This window comes from Heteronotia binoei, chromosome 4, assembly GCF_032191835.1.
Source record: "Heteronotia binoei isolate CCM8104 ecotype False Entrance Well chromosome 4, APGP_CSIRO_Hbin_v1, whole genome shotgun sequence".
Classification (NCBI taxonomy): Eukaryota; Metazoa; Chordata; class Lepidosauria; order Squamata; family Gekkonidae; genus Heteronotia; species Heteronotia binoei.
In genome coordinates, this window is record NC_083226.1 from 39856954 (window position 1) to 39873670 (window position 16717).

General features: G+C 43.1%; 1 protein-coding gene across 1 annotated transcript in view; it reads left to right on the plus strand.

The window, feature by feature from the left end:
* The first annotated feature begins 667 nt into the window (after positions 1-667).
* The window catches only part of ECPAS (Ecm29 proteasome adaptor and scaffold), a 103394-nt gene continuing 87344 nt past the window's right edge, over positions 668-16717 (plus strand). The window contains exons 1-5 of the mRNA XM_060237156.1: positions 668-701; positions 1351-1395; positions 12921-13051; positions 14189-14305; positions 15905-16023. Coding sequence (XP_060093139.1) covers positions 680-701; positions 1351-1395; positions 12921-13051; positions 14189-14305; positions 15905-16023 — 434 coding nt within the window. The 5' untranslated portion in view covers positions 668-679. The remainder of the gene's footprint in view (positions 702-1350; positions 1396-12920; positions 13052-14188; positions 14306-15904; positions 16024-16717) is intronic.

The following is a 16717-nucleotide window of genomic DNA, read 5'->3' on the forward strand; positions in this document are numbered from 1 at the left end:
ATAGATGGGGGGAGGGGGAGGAAGTGAGAGGTGGAAAGAAAGCAACTTTTAACTTTAAACGCATTCACCAAGACTCTGGCTGGCTTAGCTTGTAGAAATGAATTAAAGAAATGCCCCAACGGGGCAGTGGTGGCTTCAAGAGCCACACAAAATGTGTGAAAGAGCTGCACGTGGCTCACGAACCACAGTTTGGTCACCCCTGCCCTATCTTAACCCACTTTCTGTACTCACACAGTGCAATACTATGCAGTGTTAGGTCATTCTAAGCACATTGAAGTACATGAGTTTAGACTGGAATAGCTTTGTAGAGGATTCCACTGATCATGTGTATAAGCATCCCTATTTTCTCATGCACACTGGCACTGAACAACATTCATTTAAAAAACCCCATCCTTTTCTCAATGTGATTCTTTAATCGCCTTGTGTACAAGCCCAAAAAGATGGTTAAAAGGTAACTAATCTGTGCTTAGTGTTTTGCTCTTGAACGGTTCCCTCAGGCCCCATTTTCTAAAACCCGGCTCTGCATCAGTCAAGCATCTTTATAGGTAGAAAAATTTCAGGCTGCTACAATCACCTTCTGCAGATAGGGGGAGAAACCCTTTAAACCTTTTTATAGATGCTGACCAGGTTTCCACCGCCCCCCCCCCTCCATTCTTGGAGGAAGTCTACATCACCAGCCATGGAGGTCAGCATGGACTCAGGTCAGTGCCTCCTAGCACTTCTTCCTCCCCCCATCTTGTAAGAATACGTATGAATCGGATCAGTAAATCCAGGAGAGAAAGATTTTTCGGGGACGAACAAAGAAAGTAGACTCCCCCCTCCTCCCCGGATTTTAATACCCCGAGGCCATCTGTGTGTGGAGCTATTGGTTTTAGTTTCCCAGAAGAAGCAGGGAGTGGAGTGACGGTAGTAAAAGAAAGAGAACGCGGAAAAAAAATAGAAAGAGGGGTGGGGGGGGGGGGAGGTGAGACGATGGCTCAGCTTTTTCTAAATATAAAACTAAAGTAAAGCTAAAGAGGGTGCATTGGGGGAGGGGATGTGTGTGTGTAAAGTAGATGCACACACACAGAGAGAGAATCGCAGGGCATAAGCGCTTGCTGTCTCTTACGGTGGTTGGTGTTTCAGGGGAGAGTCACAGGAGGGAGGAGGAGAAAAGCAGCCACCAGCCCTTTTCTCTGCAGCTCTATTTCCAGAGGAGGAGGAGGAGGAGAAGCTATAGGGAAGAGAAGCGGGGGAAAGAAAAGCAGGGGGAAACCTCGTCGTCATCTCCTCTCCCCCTCCCCCCCTTCACCGTAATCCTTTACTAAAGAGACTTGGAGAAAGATTCACTCTCCCTCCTTCTCTCCCCAGCTGACAACATGGCAGCGGCCGCCTCTGCTGCCCAAGACGAACTGAGTAAGTGTGCTCTTGTAGTTGTGGGGCTTAAATGATGTGGGTGCTGATAAGCCTGGAGGGATCCCTCCCCCATTTTGGACGGGTCTGATCCCTCTCCCTGTTTTTCGGGGGGCGTCTTTGGGGCAGGTGTTCTTGCTCCAGGGGAGTGGTCGGGCCTCTTTGAGGAATGTATCTGAGAAGCTTTAGGGGTGCCGTTGCGAGGTGGCTTTTCACAAGGCTTTTGTGGTGGGGGAGCACTCGTGAGGGAAGGCGGAAAGTCAAGGGATGTTGCCTTGAAAGGATGTGAAAGAGAAACAGGCAGAAGGAGGGTGAGGAGGAGTTGGGCGTTTAGGCCTCTGTTGTGCAAAGTCATATTAGAGAAATTGAAAGTAAAGCTCCGGGCCGGAGTCCCCTCCCCCTTCATAATTAACCTTTCCAGCCCTGTTGAGCCTCTGTACCCCCTCCATGAAAATATTCATTATTTTTAATTAAGTGTACGTTGCGCTTCGTTCTTCTTTGGTCAGGATTGGAAATGAAGAGTATGCCTGGAAATGGGACATGCTGTCTGGAAGGGGTGGAAAACTATTTGAATTATTCCCCCTCCCTCCGCCCATAGTTCATCAACGACTTCTGATTGTGTTCGTCTCCTTTTCCGTGCATTATTATGCAAAGTGCAAGTCGATTAGGAATAATGACTTTGCTTTTCCGGATTGATATCCGGTTCAAGGAGTTTCTCACATCCTCCTGAGGTTAGACATGCACCTGGTGTGGACAGAAAATCTGTTCGTCGCCTTCTCCCCCCCCCCCCTTTTTTGGGGGGGGGCAACAGAGAACCACTCTTGAATTTTTCAAACCTTTGCAAAAAGCAGCGGATGCTGCAAATGCCCAGGAAGCGTGCGCTTTTCTAACGTGCTTTGCCTGTTTCTCTTCCTCCTTTCTAATATAGAAATTGACCTGCCAAGTTCACTACTCCCCTTTCCCCCCTCCGCATGTTAAAGGGACTGAGGCCTTGCATTACTGAGGCGTGGCATATTAGGGAAGTGATTCTTTGTAACAGGAAATTTCTGCACCCTGCAGCGAAGCAAGCTGGGAAATGTATTTTTTCCCTCATCTTTTGAAGAAACGATTCCGCCACAGGGCTACATAGGTCCCTCCCTCGCTTCTGCAGAAAACTGCATTCCTATGCACAGTTACTTCAGAGATATTCAGTTAATGCAAAGGGATTAGTAATTAGATTGTATTGGCTCTATCGTTGTGACTTCAATGCTGCTTGGATAATACAGTCTGCTGGTCTCTAGTTCATTCTTTTTATAATCTCCTTATCCGACCTTGAATAAGCATTCTCATTGTCCTAGACCTCAGTTTCCAAATATTTGAAGTGGCATGATTTGCCTCTGCATGTGCACCAGAGTATTGGGCCATACAGCTATACATAAACTTGCTTTGTGTTGTGTTTCCCTCCACCTTGGTTGCCTTCAAGTAGAAACAAATCCTCCTCCCCCTTTTGAAATATAAAATATCCCCTATTGTATTGTTTGAAATATAAAATATCAGCCCTCCCTGCTTATAGTTGGATTTGAACAATATTTATTAATTTATATAATTTGTGGCTGACATTTCAAAGCATGTCCAGCTCTGCTGTATGTTTGGACCCAAAGAATGGTGGTGTTCTGAAATAAAAAGATTGTCTTTAAGCCATATTCTGTAACCTTAGAGCTTTCTGACTCATGTTGCACACACCCATGAGGTATGGAAAGTAGGTGTCATTGGTACCTATTGGATAGTGCTGTTGACATCCCTAGTGACATGTGGCATGACTTCTCTCTGGCAGAGGTTGTCCTTGAAAGGGCAGCTGCTGTGAGAGCCCTCTCCAGCCCCACCCACCTCACAGGGTGCCTGTTGTGGGGGAGGAAGGTAAAGGAGATTGTGAGCCGCTCTGAGACTCTTCGGAGTAGAGGGCGGGATGTAAATCCAATATCATCTTCTCCTGTGCCATCCGGTGACCTTTATTATTTTTCACTTCTTTACTAATGTCTTGTTTGAAAAAATGATGCTCCCTAACAGCAAGGCTTAAATGTAATTAATGCATGAAAACATTTATATCCTACTTTTTCATGATAAAAACCTTCAAGGTGGCTTACAAAAGAGGGTGAACTCCCCCCCACGAATCATAAAGTCATAAGCTTACACAGAGCTAATTGGCAGCAATGATGAGCAACTCCATTCTTTGAAAGCCTGAGTGAACTACACTATTTTTAATTGCCTTCTATATGGCATGATGCTAAGCAAAGATTTCTGGGGAGGGTATTTTGAATTACCACCACACAGAAGACTCTGTCCTCAGTCACTGCCTAACTTTGAGAGAGCCAGTTTGGTGTAGTGGTTAAGTGCGTGGACGCTTATCTGGGAGAACTGGGTTTGATTCCCCACTTCTCCACTTGCAGCCGCTGGAATAGCCTTGGGTCAGCCATAGCTCTTGCAGGAGCTGTCCTTGAAAGGGCAGCTACTGTAAAAGCTCTCTCAGCCTCACCTACCTCACAGGGTGTCTGTTGTGGTGGTGGGGGAAGGAAAAGGAGATTGTGACCACTCTGAGATTCAGAGTATAGGGCAGGATATAAATCCAATATATTTTTCTTCTTCTCCTCTATGTTGCTGTATGTAGTGGATATGTGTGTGGACTCTTTTCTGGGAGATCTGGGTTTGATTCCCCACTCCTCCACTTGCAGCTGCTGGAATGGCCTTGGGTCAGCCATAGCTCTGGCAGAGGTTGTCCTTGAAAGGGCAGCTGCTGTGAGAGTCTCTCAGCCCCACTCACCTCACAGGGTGTCTGTTGTGGGGGAGAAAGATAAAGGAGATTGTGAACCCCTCTGAAATTCGGAGTGGAGGGCAGGATATAAATCCAATGTCGTCATCTTCTCTTTGGGGTAGCCTCTTGTGGGAGGAAATGGTTCCTAAGATGCATTGGTAAGAGTCCATTTAGAACTTCATAGTTCCAGACTGGCAACCCAAGATGATCTTTTAATATCTTAAATATGTTCAGAACAGGAGGATACACAGTTAATAATCTATTTACTGCTGTCTGAACCAGTTGAACTATATATAAATGCTCATCAACGGTAGCCCCATGTATAGCACAGTGCAGTAATCTGCAAGGACCCTTTCCAATACAGTTTCATTAACCCTGGCTCTTTAAATTTTATCCCCATCTCACAAGAAAATGCATAGGCTCTTTAAAGGGGGGGAAAGGGTTAGGAAGGTGTTTCCCAGTAAGCAAGGCTGCTCGCAACTGTGTTATTATTATGGCACTGAATTAAGATTAGTTTGATACTGAGGGGAAAAAACCACATATCAGATGTGGTGCAGGAGATGTTACAGCAGGATTTGGGTTAGAATGAGAAACGCTGGGCCATGTATGAGGAGCCCAACATTGCATCTCCCTAACAGTGCAGGATTAAACTCTGTGGAGGCCTCTAGGTAGTCGAAATCTCAGGGGCCCCCTCGCAAATTGTCTCAGAGCTGGAGCACCTGCCCCTGCACCCCTGCTGCAGCCTCAGGCACCTTCTCAAAAGCCCTTTTGACAAAGCTGTGGGGGAGAGGCAGAGAGAGGCAAACTTGGCAGAGACACCAGCAGCAGTCACACCAGGCAAATTGGCAAAGAGTGGCTCAATTGCTGACTCCGCGTTCAGGCTGGGAGGGCTGCAAGCAGGGAGGAAACGGAGGGGGAAGCTGGCCCAGGGCCCCTAAAGGCATGGGGCGCCATTTTCCATTGCCTCCTTGGCCTAATTGTTAATCCAGCCCTGCTCCCTAAAACTGAAGAAGGGGCTGGGGACAGGAAGCTTCTGTCCTATGGCCAGAGGCTTCTCTGACCTAGCCACAGTAACCCATGCAATGTTCACCTCTGGACTTTACTACTGCAACTTGCTCTACACCAGCCTACCCTTGAGGCTGACCCAGAAACTCCAGCTGATCCAGAATGCAATGGCACAAGTCTTGACGGGAACGTCACAGACAGCACATATTCAACCTGTGCTGCACCAGCTACACTGGCTTCCAGTGAAGTACCGAGTCAGGTTCAAGGTATTGCCCCTTAAGGCCTTGAGCAGTCTGGAACCAACACATCTGCAGGACTGCCTACTCTGGTATGTCCCTGGGAGAGTTTATGCTCTGCAGATAAGAACTTGCTGATGGTCCCTGGCCCTAGAGATGTCCGGCTATCTTGACCAGGGGCAGGGCCATTTTGGTCTTGGCCCTCACCTGGTGGAACTCTCTGCCTAATACCATCAGAGCCCTGCAAGATCTTACACAATTTTGCAGGGTCAGTAAGGCAAATATGTTCCTCCAGGCTTTTGGTTGAGGACAGCAATGGTTTTCTGCTGTGGTTGGCATCTTCTCTCCTTTCCCCTAAATTCTGATTTTGTGTTAGGGTTGCCAAGTTCAATTCAAGAAATATCTGGGGACTTTGGGGGTGGGGCCAGGAGAGATTGGGGGTGGAGCCATGAGCAAGGTTGGAACAAGTACAAATGGAGTTCTGGCCATCACATTTAAAGGAACTGCACACCTTTTCAATGCCCTCCTTCCATTAGAAATAATGAAGGTTAGGGGCTCATAGAATTGCCCCCCTTGGTCCAATCCTTTTGAAACTTGGAGGGTGTTTTGAGGAAAGACATCAGATGCTATGCTACAAATTTGGTGCCTCTACCTCAAAGAACACCCCCCAGACACCCGTGGATCAATTCCCCATTATTCCCTATGGGAATCATTCTCCATAATCCCCCCCCCGCTTTCTAAAGCGGGGGGAGGGCCTCCAAACCAGGAAATCCCCTGCCCCCACCTGGGGATTGGCAACTCTTTCTCTCTCTCTCTCTCTCTCTCTCTCTCTCTCTCTCTCTCTCTCACACACACACACACACACACACACACACTCACACTTACTGTGTCTGGTTCCTCCACAACAACATCTGAAAAGTACAGGGGTTATAAGCTGCTCTCTTTTACACACTTACTTGCTCTGAAAACGAAAGCAAAACAAACAGAAGGGCTATGATCTGACGAAGCTGCTGCTGACCCTTCCCCATTAAGTGCTTCCTGTTTCCTGCTTCCTGCTCAACTTCAAAGGCACAAACACAGAAGTACACACACATTTTAAAATGGGACCTGTTTGCAGGTTTCTAAACCTGCTGGAGCTCTAGAGGTACATGGTGGCTGTGGGGGCGGGGCTTCCCCCCACCAGCCAACTGGCTGGGGGCGAGGGGAAGCCTGTAAAACCGGGGAATCCCCCGTTGGGACCTGGAGATCGGGAAGCCTATTTTGTGTTTCCCTCTCCCCTGCCCAGAAAGTGGCCAGGTAGTCCAGAATTGGGATGGAAACTATTAGGGATGCCATCTTGGATATCTTTTAATCTAATCTTCAGTTTTTAATTAACTTTGTTATACTGAATTTTAACATTTTGTATTTGTTTTATGGCATTTTGCCTCTTCGGTATATTGGCAGAGCTTGGCGCAAGCCAGGATAGGGACGGTGATAATAATAATAATAATAATAATAATAATAATAATAATAATAATAATAATAATAATAATTATTATTATTATTATTATTATTATTATTATTATTATTATTATTATTATTATTATTATTATTATTATTATTATTCTCCAGTGACAAGGCAAGATTGCACTGCAGTGGCTTTTATAATCCTGGATGTCAGCATGGTTTCTCAGTTTCAGCGTGCTATCTCCAGTTTGTGTACTCATTATTTCCAGTTTGTGGTGTTTTGTTTTCCATCATGTATTTCCTGTACTTGCAACACTTGACTCACTTGACTCCACACAGTTTTTTTAAAAAAATATTTACTTAATTTCTACCCCACCTTTCCCTCCAGTGAGAACTCAACGCAGTTTACATTGTTCTCCATTAAATCCTCACAGTAATCCTGTGAGGGTAGGTTAGGCTGAGAGCGTGTGACTGGCTCTCACGAGCTTCCATCAAAACTGGGCCTGACATTCTAACCATTATACTATACTGGCTGTCCCCATGCACCATTTTGAATTTTCTCTGTACTACCACTGAATTATACTCCTGCAGTGTCTCAGCCTAAATTACTTTCTTCCATGTCCTTCATTCATACAGGATAGAGATAAAACATTCCCCATTTTTTTTTAACATTCTCCCCTTCCCATTTTAATCAAACTGTGATAGGTTGGTGCCATCCTAAGCAGTTACACTCTTCTTTTGATGTTATTGGGCTTAGAAGGGTGTAACTCTGTTTAGGATGTAACTAGTGAGTTTAATGAACTGAACATACATTCAACCCCAGATTTTTCTGATCTCAGTCCAACACTCAAATATGTTAACAATGCCCCATATGATGGTGAAAATATAAATATAATTTAATGAAACTCAAAAATCTGGCATGTGCATATATACTTTTTTTAACTGGTTGATTTTTAAAATGCAGGCGATGTGAATTTTGACGTGCTCCATTCAGATGTCATTAAAAACTGCAATTTATCTCCAGTTAGGCATGAACACAGTTTGTTGTTGTGCTTGCATGTGCTTCTTACTCCCCCCTCCTTGATTAGAGTGTGGAGCTTGATCAGACATTTCCTGATCAAGCTTTGGGTGATCATGATGATGTCCAAATGTGGGGCCCTTGTGGAGTCTGCAGCTAGTGGGGATTTATTGGTGGCAGAGGTGGTTTACAGGTGACATAATGACATTGCTGTTTTCATGTAGAAGAAGAAGAAGAAGATATTGGATTTATATCCCGCCCTCCACTCCGAAGAGTCTCAGAGCGGCTCACAATCTCCTTTATCTCCCTCCCCCACAACAGACACCCTGTGAGGTGGGTGGGGCTGGAGAGGGCTCTCACAGCAGCTGCCCTTTCAAGGACAACCTCTGCCAGAGCTATGGCTGACCCAAGGCCATGCTAGCAGGTGCAAGTGGAGGAGTGGGGAATCAAACCCGGTTCTCCCAGATAATAGTCCGCACACTTAACCACTACACCAAACTGGCACATAGAAAATGTCATTTTCTATGTGCCTGGAAGTAATGTCAGCATGTTGATGGGTGGCTCCAATACACTCTGTCATTTGGCAAAGATTCTGTGTTTAACCATAGAGTTTTGTTCAAATCCCAGTGTCCCCTGACATCACTTCTGGGTTCATGGGAAGTGATGTCAGCACATTGCTGCTGCCCCTCCTCTTTTGTTGCCATTTCCCCCCCCCCCACTGCTGGCCAGCTGAGTCCAGTCATGCTTGTCACAACCTTGCATCTGGCTCCACTCCCAAAGTCTCCTGCCCCCACCCCCAAAGTCTCCAAATATTTCCTGAGGTGGACCTGGCAACTCTATTGCTTATGCAGCCGGAAGTGGTGTTGCGGCATTGGAAAATTGCTGTTTTGTTAAGTCTTGCGCCTGCTGGGGGTAGCCAGCTGAGGGCTGGTAACCCTGTGCAGAAGCTGAAGGACAAAAGACAAAAGTAATTTTGATTCTTGGCCAATGGTTTGAAGCCTGTGGTCTTAGATGAGCTACCCCACTGGGTCCAAGATCAGCTAAAGATGTAGCTGGTTTTTTGTTTATTTAAATTGTCCCTTGTAGCGTTGTAAACTGTTTGGGGCTAACATTTTTCAGTGGGGTAGCTCATCAGAGATAAATGTAGGATATGCATATCTAAATAAATATAAATGATTTTATTGTTGCTATTTTGGTGGCCTCCTTGTGATCTACAGGAGGAATGGGATGGTGGGTCTGAAGGATGAATTAGAAATCTAAAAATAAAATGTAAGGACAAGATTTGGTCTATTCCTCCCCCCTTGTCTTTTTTTTTGGTCTGCCTTAGGTATATTGTGACCATTCTGTCATTCCTGTGTTAAAGTGTTGATTCTATTGTGCAGTTTTCTCTTTTCTCCCTACATCATTTTATTTTGTTAATAGAGACAGAAAGGATTATTTATCTCAAGGCTTTTCTTGTCAAAAATGTTTTTTTATTATTTTTTGTAAGTTCCTGGAGTGAAGTTAGCAAGAGCGACACAAATCCTTGAAGCACTGTAATACAAACTGTATTTAAAACATGGGTTCTACCCTATGGCTATAGTGTTTACTCATTCAAGATGATGGACCTAGGTTTAAAGTGATTTCTTAAGTAATTTGTCCCAAAACGGTTACTGTGGCAAGTCTTGTGATGCATTTCAGTTGTTAAAAAGCCCAGATTTCCTTGGCAGGATTTCTTGTACTGAAGGGAATTGAAAAGAAATTTGTGTGGTTTGGCATGTACCAAGTACACTGCTGTCTGCTCTGTTCTGAATGTGGTGTTCTGATAGTGTACTGATATTGTTTGAATAATCCGCAAAACAGTCTTGCTGAGATTGTCGCACACACTAGGTGATACGTTTGTGCCATCACTCGGGCTTTGGGAGATCCATTCCTGAGCTAGAATGAGATAGAGACAGTGATATAGATGGACCCCTGCACATTCTCTGTAGTGGGTCCTGCATTGTGGAATGGACCACCTGGAAGTTTTTAGGATGGCCTCACTTTTCTGTTGTTTCACAAAATGGGCAAATCAGAATGTTCAGGAAGGCATTCTTGTAGAGGGAGCAAAGCTGCAGTGTCCTTGCTCAGCTCAGGAAGTGACTTCTATTAGGAATAAAGTCTTCCCTACGCTGATTTTCTTATTGTCTTAAATGGATGTGTTTGCGCATGTTGTTCTGTTTTTTGCACTTTTTCTACAATCCCAGCCCAACGGCATTGTTTTTGTTTTACTAGGAGTCTTTGCTGTTGATTCAAATGTTATGTTTTGTCATCCTCCTACTGATTGACTAGAAAGGTTTTATCATACTTGTGATCCACCTTGGGTCCCAGTGAGAATGGCAATCTACAAATGAAAATATCGTGCATATGCGTACATGTACATTAAATGAGTGGGTTAGAAATCAGGATACTTTGAAAGGAGAGACAACTTATAATTGGAGTTAACCTCTTTAAAGATGAATTGTTTTAATAAAACAGCCGGGGATCTAATGACTTTTTAAAAATGGTGATAAAGTCTAACTTTATGCCCTTACTGCCAAAGCATATCCCTTTGGTAGAGTCAGAGAATATGGGAAGGGCTGAATGGAATAGGGTCCCCGGTTCAGTCCCTGGCATCTGCGCTGAGAGATTCCTTTCTCTTTCTGAAACAAGAACTGTTGCCAGAAGACAGTACTGAGACAGAATGATCAATGAATTTACTTGACATGAGGCAGCTTATTCTTATTTATTTCTTCATGTTATTTATAACTTACCTACCTCACTGAAATAATCACATGTGAGTGATATATGGCCTACCTAGAGGGCCATGTATGCATTTATTTAATTCTTTGTCACCTGTCTTTGCATCTAAAGATCGTCAGCATACTGTGTACAGTCAAGACACTGAATTAAGCTCTAATGCACTTGGAAAGCCAATGCAACAAGAATAGCGCTGTCTTTGTATGATCACTCTAGCTCATCCCAGTAAGGACGCTTGCAGCAGGTTCTGCATTTATCTTCAAGGATAGCCCCACATACAGCACATTACAGTAATCTCTGGATTTTGCCAAGGCCTGTGTGACTGAGAGGCAGTCAACGTTTTCCAGTAATGGCCACAACTATTCCTAGAAAACTAAGGCATTATAGACTACTTTAGAATTGGTTGCAATAGAAAGCTGTATTGCTTTATCTGCCTCCTGTTTTGTTTTTTCTCCCCCTGAGCATAATGGCTTTCCAGGGTTGGGAATATTGCATCTTTTCCTGAGATGACACCTGCCTTGCTTCTTTCTGAATCTTCAGAATTCCCTTTGGTGTCACAGCTACTAATACCGGTATAGCCATTTGACAAATGTTGGAGCAGCCAAACATGCTGTTATTGCAAAGCAGAAGCACTCCATTGCAACACATAGTCCAGGCTGTAATGCTGGACTGTCAAGGTCCATTTTTTTGTTCTTGTATGACAATCAGTGGGTAACAGTTTGCTTATGGAATCTGAATAAGGAAATTGATGGAAGAAGTGACATTGCCTTTTGGTTAGGATGCAAATTTGAGGCCAGAAAGATAGAGATTCTTAACGCTATGATGTACTGTAAATATTAGTATGAGACATTTGCGGGAAATTACTGTATGTTGTAGAGCAGGGATTGTGGATTTTAACATATTTATCCCTTTGATTTTAACATATTTATCCCTTCTCATGCAAGACTGGATTTGACATCCCTATCTAATGTTAGAAACATACAGCCACCCCCTTCATCTGCTGTTTCTGTTAATTTTGAAACCAGTACTTACTCTGCTTAATTTTGAATGAATAGGTGAAAAAAGTAGCAGAAAACAACATATTGCACAACAGAAATATATAATCTATAGAAATCAGTATAGTTTTACATGTTACACATGCGCAGTTTAGTCCTGCAATTCTTGTAGAGGAAGGGAGCACAAAGTTTGGTCCAACAGTATCCTGCCTGAATTTTCAGTTTATCAGTAACTGCTCGTTAATGATCTCATATTTCACTTTGTGCGTGGCTTTGGAGATGGTCAGAATCTGTGAGAAGTCTCCTTGAACAACAATGGACACTAGGGAAGGTTGAAAACATTTGGAGATACTCTTTGCTTCTTCTGGCAGAAGCCTGAGGAGACCCTATTCTTTACCCCTGCGTTTTCTGCATGTGTCAGAGGGTTCAAAGAGTGATGGGGTTGACTTTGAGCATGGCACCAAGTAAGACATCCGTTCTCTTCTGAATTTTCTGCAGAGAAATCAGGGTTACCTGAGGGACAGGCAGCCAACAGTTGCCCAAATTAAATTTGTGGTCATCATTACCAGTAACATTTGTGGATCCCTAGATAAGGAGCAGGTCTCATTAAGCAGGTGTTTTATACAAGAAGCTACAATTTAATCCCCTAATATCAGTGTAAGAAGACCCAGGAATAAATATATAATTTTCTTTAATAAAGAAGGTAACCTTAGTCTTTGAAGAAAGACTGAACATTGCTGGAATGACACTAGAGAATACTTTGAATTGCTCTAGGTTGGGTGTGTTGATTACTATTTTTGATTTTACAGAAGTGAAATTTAATTCACAAAAGCTTCACAGTGGCCCCTTTAAGTGTTTTTTGCAAGCGGGGCTGGGGCTTGCTCGCCTGAGATCCAAGTGACGATGTTTGCCTGGAATCTAGGCTGACCTCGCTTGCTTGAATTCCAAGCCACTTGTTTCGACATGTGTCTGGAGTCTGCCCCTCTCCCTCTCCTCGTGCCAGATTTAAAGGGTCCTTCAGCTGATTGGCGGGCCACATGCTCCTGTGATCAGCTGTAGGGTTCTTTAAATCTGGCAGGAGGGGAGGGAAAATGGTAACTGCTGTTGGGGGTGGGGTTTCCCCCACTGGACAGCTGGCCTGGGGCAGGAAGGAGCCCCCAAAATTGGGGGGAAACCCTGCCTGGACTGGGAGGCTGGCAGCCTTGGGCTGGCTATAAATCTAATTCATTAAATAAATACATCTTTAGTTCTGAGTTTGTTTTTCCTCTCTCTTCCTTTTGTAGATCAGCTTGAACGTGTCTTCTTACGACTTGGTCATGCTGAAACGGATGAGCAGTTGCAGAATATTATATCCAAGTTTCTACCCCCTGTACTTCTGAAACTTTCCAGCACACAAGAAGGAGTACGTAAGAAGGTAAGCCTTGCTGCATGTTAGTGTTATGGAACTTGAATGTTTATGATTTTTTCTTTCTTTTTTTGCAGGTGAACATGCCGCAGCATAACTTTTGTTTTGAACTGATAACCTGAATTCATTTCAGAATTCTGTTGCAGCTTAGCTGAAAAAGAAAGATAAAGATTTATTTAATTAGCTCAGGCTTTCTTTGCCTGGTATTATCATGTATGTAAGGAATAGTGACTACAGAGAGAGGGGAAAGTATGCAAGATATATCTCAGCTTTCACCACTGTCTGCCTTGAAGTGCCCAAACTTGTGTGCATGAGAGGAAGTGCCCAAACTTGTGTGCATGAGAGGCAGTGGCAGAACTCTAAGGCTAAGATTGCCAAATCAGGAAATTTCTGGTGTTATGGGGGTGGAGCCTGGGAAGGGTGGAACCTCAGCAGGATAGAAAGCCATAAAATGCTGCAACTGTGCCTTCATTGTTTACTGGTAAGAGTGCCAATGGTAAAGCATAGTGTACAGCACTGGAGTCTCTGTTAGTGGGTAACAGGAATGATCCCTGGGAGCCATTTTGTAAAGGGTTGTATATGAAGAAGTAGAGTATACAGCAGGGGTGGCCAAACTTGCTTAACATAAGAGCCACATAGAATAAATGTCAGATGTTTGAGAGCCGCAAGACCTGAGTGTCAAATGTTTGAGAGCAGGAAAGAAGGAAGGAAGGAAGGAAGGAAAAGGAAGGAAGGAAGGAAGGAAGGAAGGAAGGAAGGAAGGAAGGAAGGAAGGAAGGAAGGAAGGAAGGAAGGAAGGAAGGAAGGAAAATAGATGGGAGAGGGAGGGACAGGTGGAAAGAAAGCAACTTTAACTTCAAATGCATTCTCCAAGCCACTGGCTTGGCTTGGAGAAGTGATTTACAAGGAGGAATACCTTCTCCAAGACAGCTGACCGGGTGGTGGGGGCTTTGAGAGCCACACAATTGTGTGTGAAAGAGCCACATGTGGTTCCTGAGCCATAGTTTGGCCACCCCTGGTATACAGCCATATAATATATTTTCCTAAGTAGGCTAGAAACCATTAGCTCCTTGTATTTCAGAACTGGGAAAGTACAACTGAGGAATCCAAACTAGTGAAGTCAAAAGGGCATATTTTTCTCCTCAGGTGATGGAACTGCTAGTTCATCTAAACAAACGCATCAAAAGTCGTCCCAAAATCCAGCTTCCTGTGGAGACCTTGCTAGTCCAGTATCAAGATCCTTCTGCAGTGTCCTTTGTTACAGTAAGTGCTTCCTGAAGATTCAATACAGTGTGAAATGACATTCAGGTGTCTCATAACCATAATATTGACATATTTTTTATCTCAAATACTTATAGCATTTGAATGGATGAAAATTTATGCAATGAATGTTTTTAATGTAATACTTTTTGCCTGTACAATTAGTCACAATCTTCTTGGAGAGTCTTGCTGTCAAGTACAACCTAAACAAGTTTAGGAATGCTTTGTTTTAAGAGGTTAATAAATATCTAGAGAGAGCTTGGTAAATTTAATCTCTAGACATTAAATCTGACATCTAAGTATGTGTGTAAAATTCTTTAATTTTTCTTGAAGATGGTAGTTGCTGGTGACTGCCTATATTAATTTATCTAGATTTATAGCAAGTTCTATTCTGTTATTGAAGGACTCCTCCAATTAAAAGGGTTTTCAGGAAATTAGTTGGACTTTGACAAATCCCAAATGAGGTATATTGTGATAGTGGTAGTATTCATTGTTATGATCAGTGATGAGAGTAGTTAAACAACAATTAACAATATTTCCATAATACAATCAATTAAAATACCATAAAATGAACAAAAGGAAAAAGGCAAATACACCTGCAAATACTAAGAACACTATATATAAAATTAACATAGTTGAGTAGGATACAACATAACTACTTCTCCAGTGAACCATTGATAGATTTTTTAAACAAATATTTGTTATTTTTAAATGAGATAAAGAAGAGAGAGAAAAAAAACAGGAATAACCACCAGTCCACAGTAGATAGACTTTTCAAACATGGTGACAGCCACCGAAGATGCAGGTGCTTGGTTGCTGTTGTTTTAAATTGTGCAGTGGTGGTATTCAAGGCTTTCCCAGTTAATTGTAGTGATTGTTGCATGACTTATAGGTAGACATGATTCTTTAGAGCAAATGGACTATCTATTCAGGACTTCAGCAGTAAAAACCAGCACATTGAGTTGTATTTGGAAGATGCTGCAGGGTTGGAACGCTGAGATAAATGTGGTCTGGGTGATCTCCTGCGTTTAGAGAACATTTTTGAGCTATGAATGTTACGTACCTGGTTGTTTGTTTGGCAAATGTGGAATTTTGAATGGCATTTCTCAAAACATGCTTTAATAGGGCTGCCAATCCCCCAGTCTGGACGGGGGTTCCCCTGCCCGGGAAGTTCCCAACCTGCTGGCCCACATTGGGCCGGTGGGGGGAACCTCCCCCAATGTCATCAACACAATGACGTCACCCAGAAGAGACGTCATCGTGCCGGTGCGCAGTGGCCTCTCTAGGTGTTTCCAGAAAAACTCTATGGTTTTCCCAGACGCTCTAGCCATTTGGGAGGGAAAACTCTATGGTACAATAGGTACCATAGAGTTTTCCCCTCCCAAATGGCTAGAGCATAGAGAAAACCATAGAGTTTTCCTGGAAACGCCTAGAGAGGCAGCGCCAGTGCGATGACATCACTTCCGGGTGACGTAATTTGAGTCACATGTGCGAGAAAATCCCCCGTTGGGGAGCAGAGGGGACTTGGCAACCCTATGCTTTAACCTATAAAGAGATTTTTTTGGCATAGATGCCATTTAGATTCATTTTATATTTTGGCAGAATTTTACGATAATATATGTTAAGATGGGCTATCCTCGTTTGCCTGTGGAAAAACAATGTGAACTGGCTCCCACTCTTCTTACTGCGATGGAAGGAAAACCTCAGCCCCAACAAGACAGGTATGATGTTCTGAGCTTTCTTTTTCCTTTCTTTTTATATTTAATTTTAAGTTTTGAAGGATATTAATTCATAGGGTTGCCGTAACTCGGAAGCGACTTGACAGCACTTAACCCATACACAATTTTAGATGTGCATTATGAAAATAATGGTTTTCATTGAACAGCCCTAATGCAGTCTAAGACTGCAAGTACATATTTTAACAAAACGATGATACAGCCCTCTTAGGACTCTACCAGTGTGGACTAACGTATGTGGGATCACATGATTTGAATGTTTCTTTATAAAAACATCTATCTACATACAGATAATTAATCTGTCAGAAAGCAGGCTGGATTAGAATACTGACAAAAAAGGTGGGAAACCTCTGAATACCAGAAAAAGGGGTACAGAGTACCTGAGGTCTAAGAGTAATTATAGAATGATTGTAGAAAGGAATATTGAAGGGTTCATATATAATTCAAGAAATTACTAAAATATGAAAAAATGGTTGTAATTACATAATTACAAACAAATCCTAAAATCATAATATGTCCAATTAAAGTTTCTAAACGACCTACCTATGTTCTGTAATCTCCCCCCATGTAGATCAAGCTACTTAAGTGTGGCTCAGAAGTTGAGTTGCGTTCTAAGGCTTAGCATACAGTACACTTTGAAATAAGAAGGCAAACTTTATAATTCTAATTTTTGTATTTA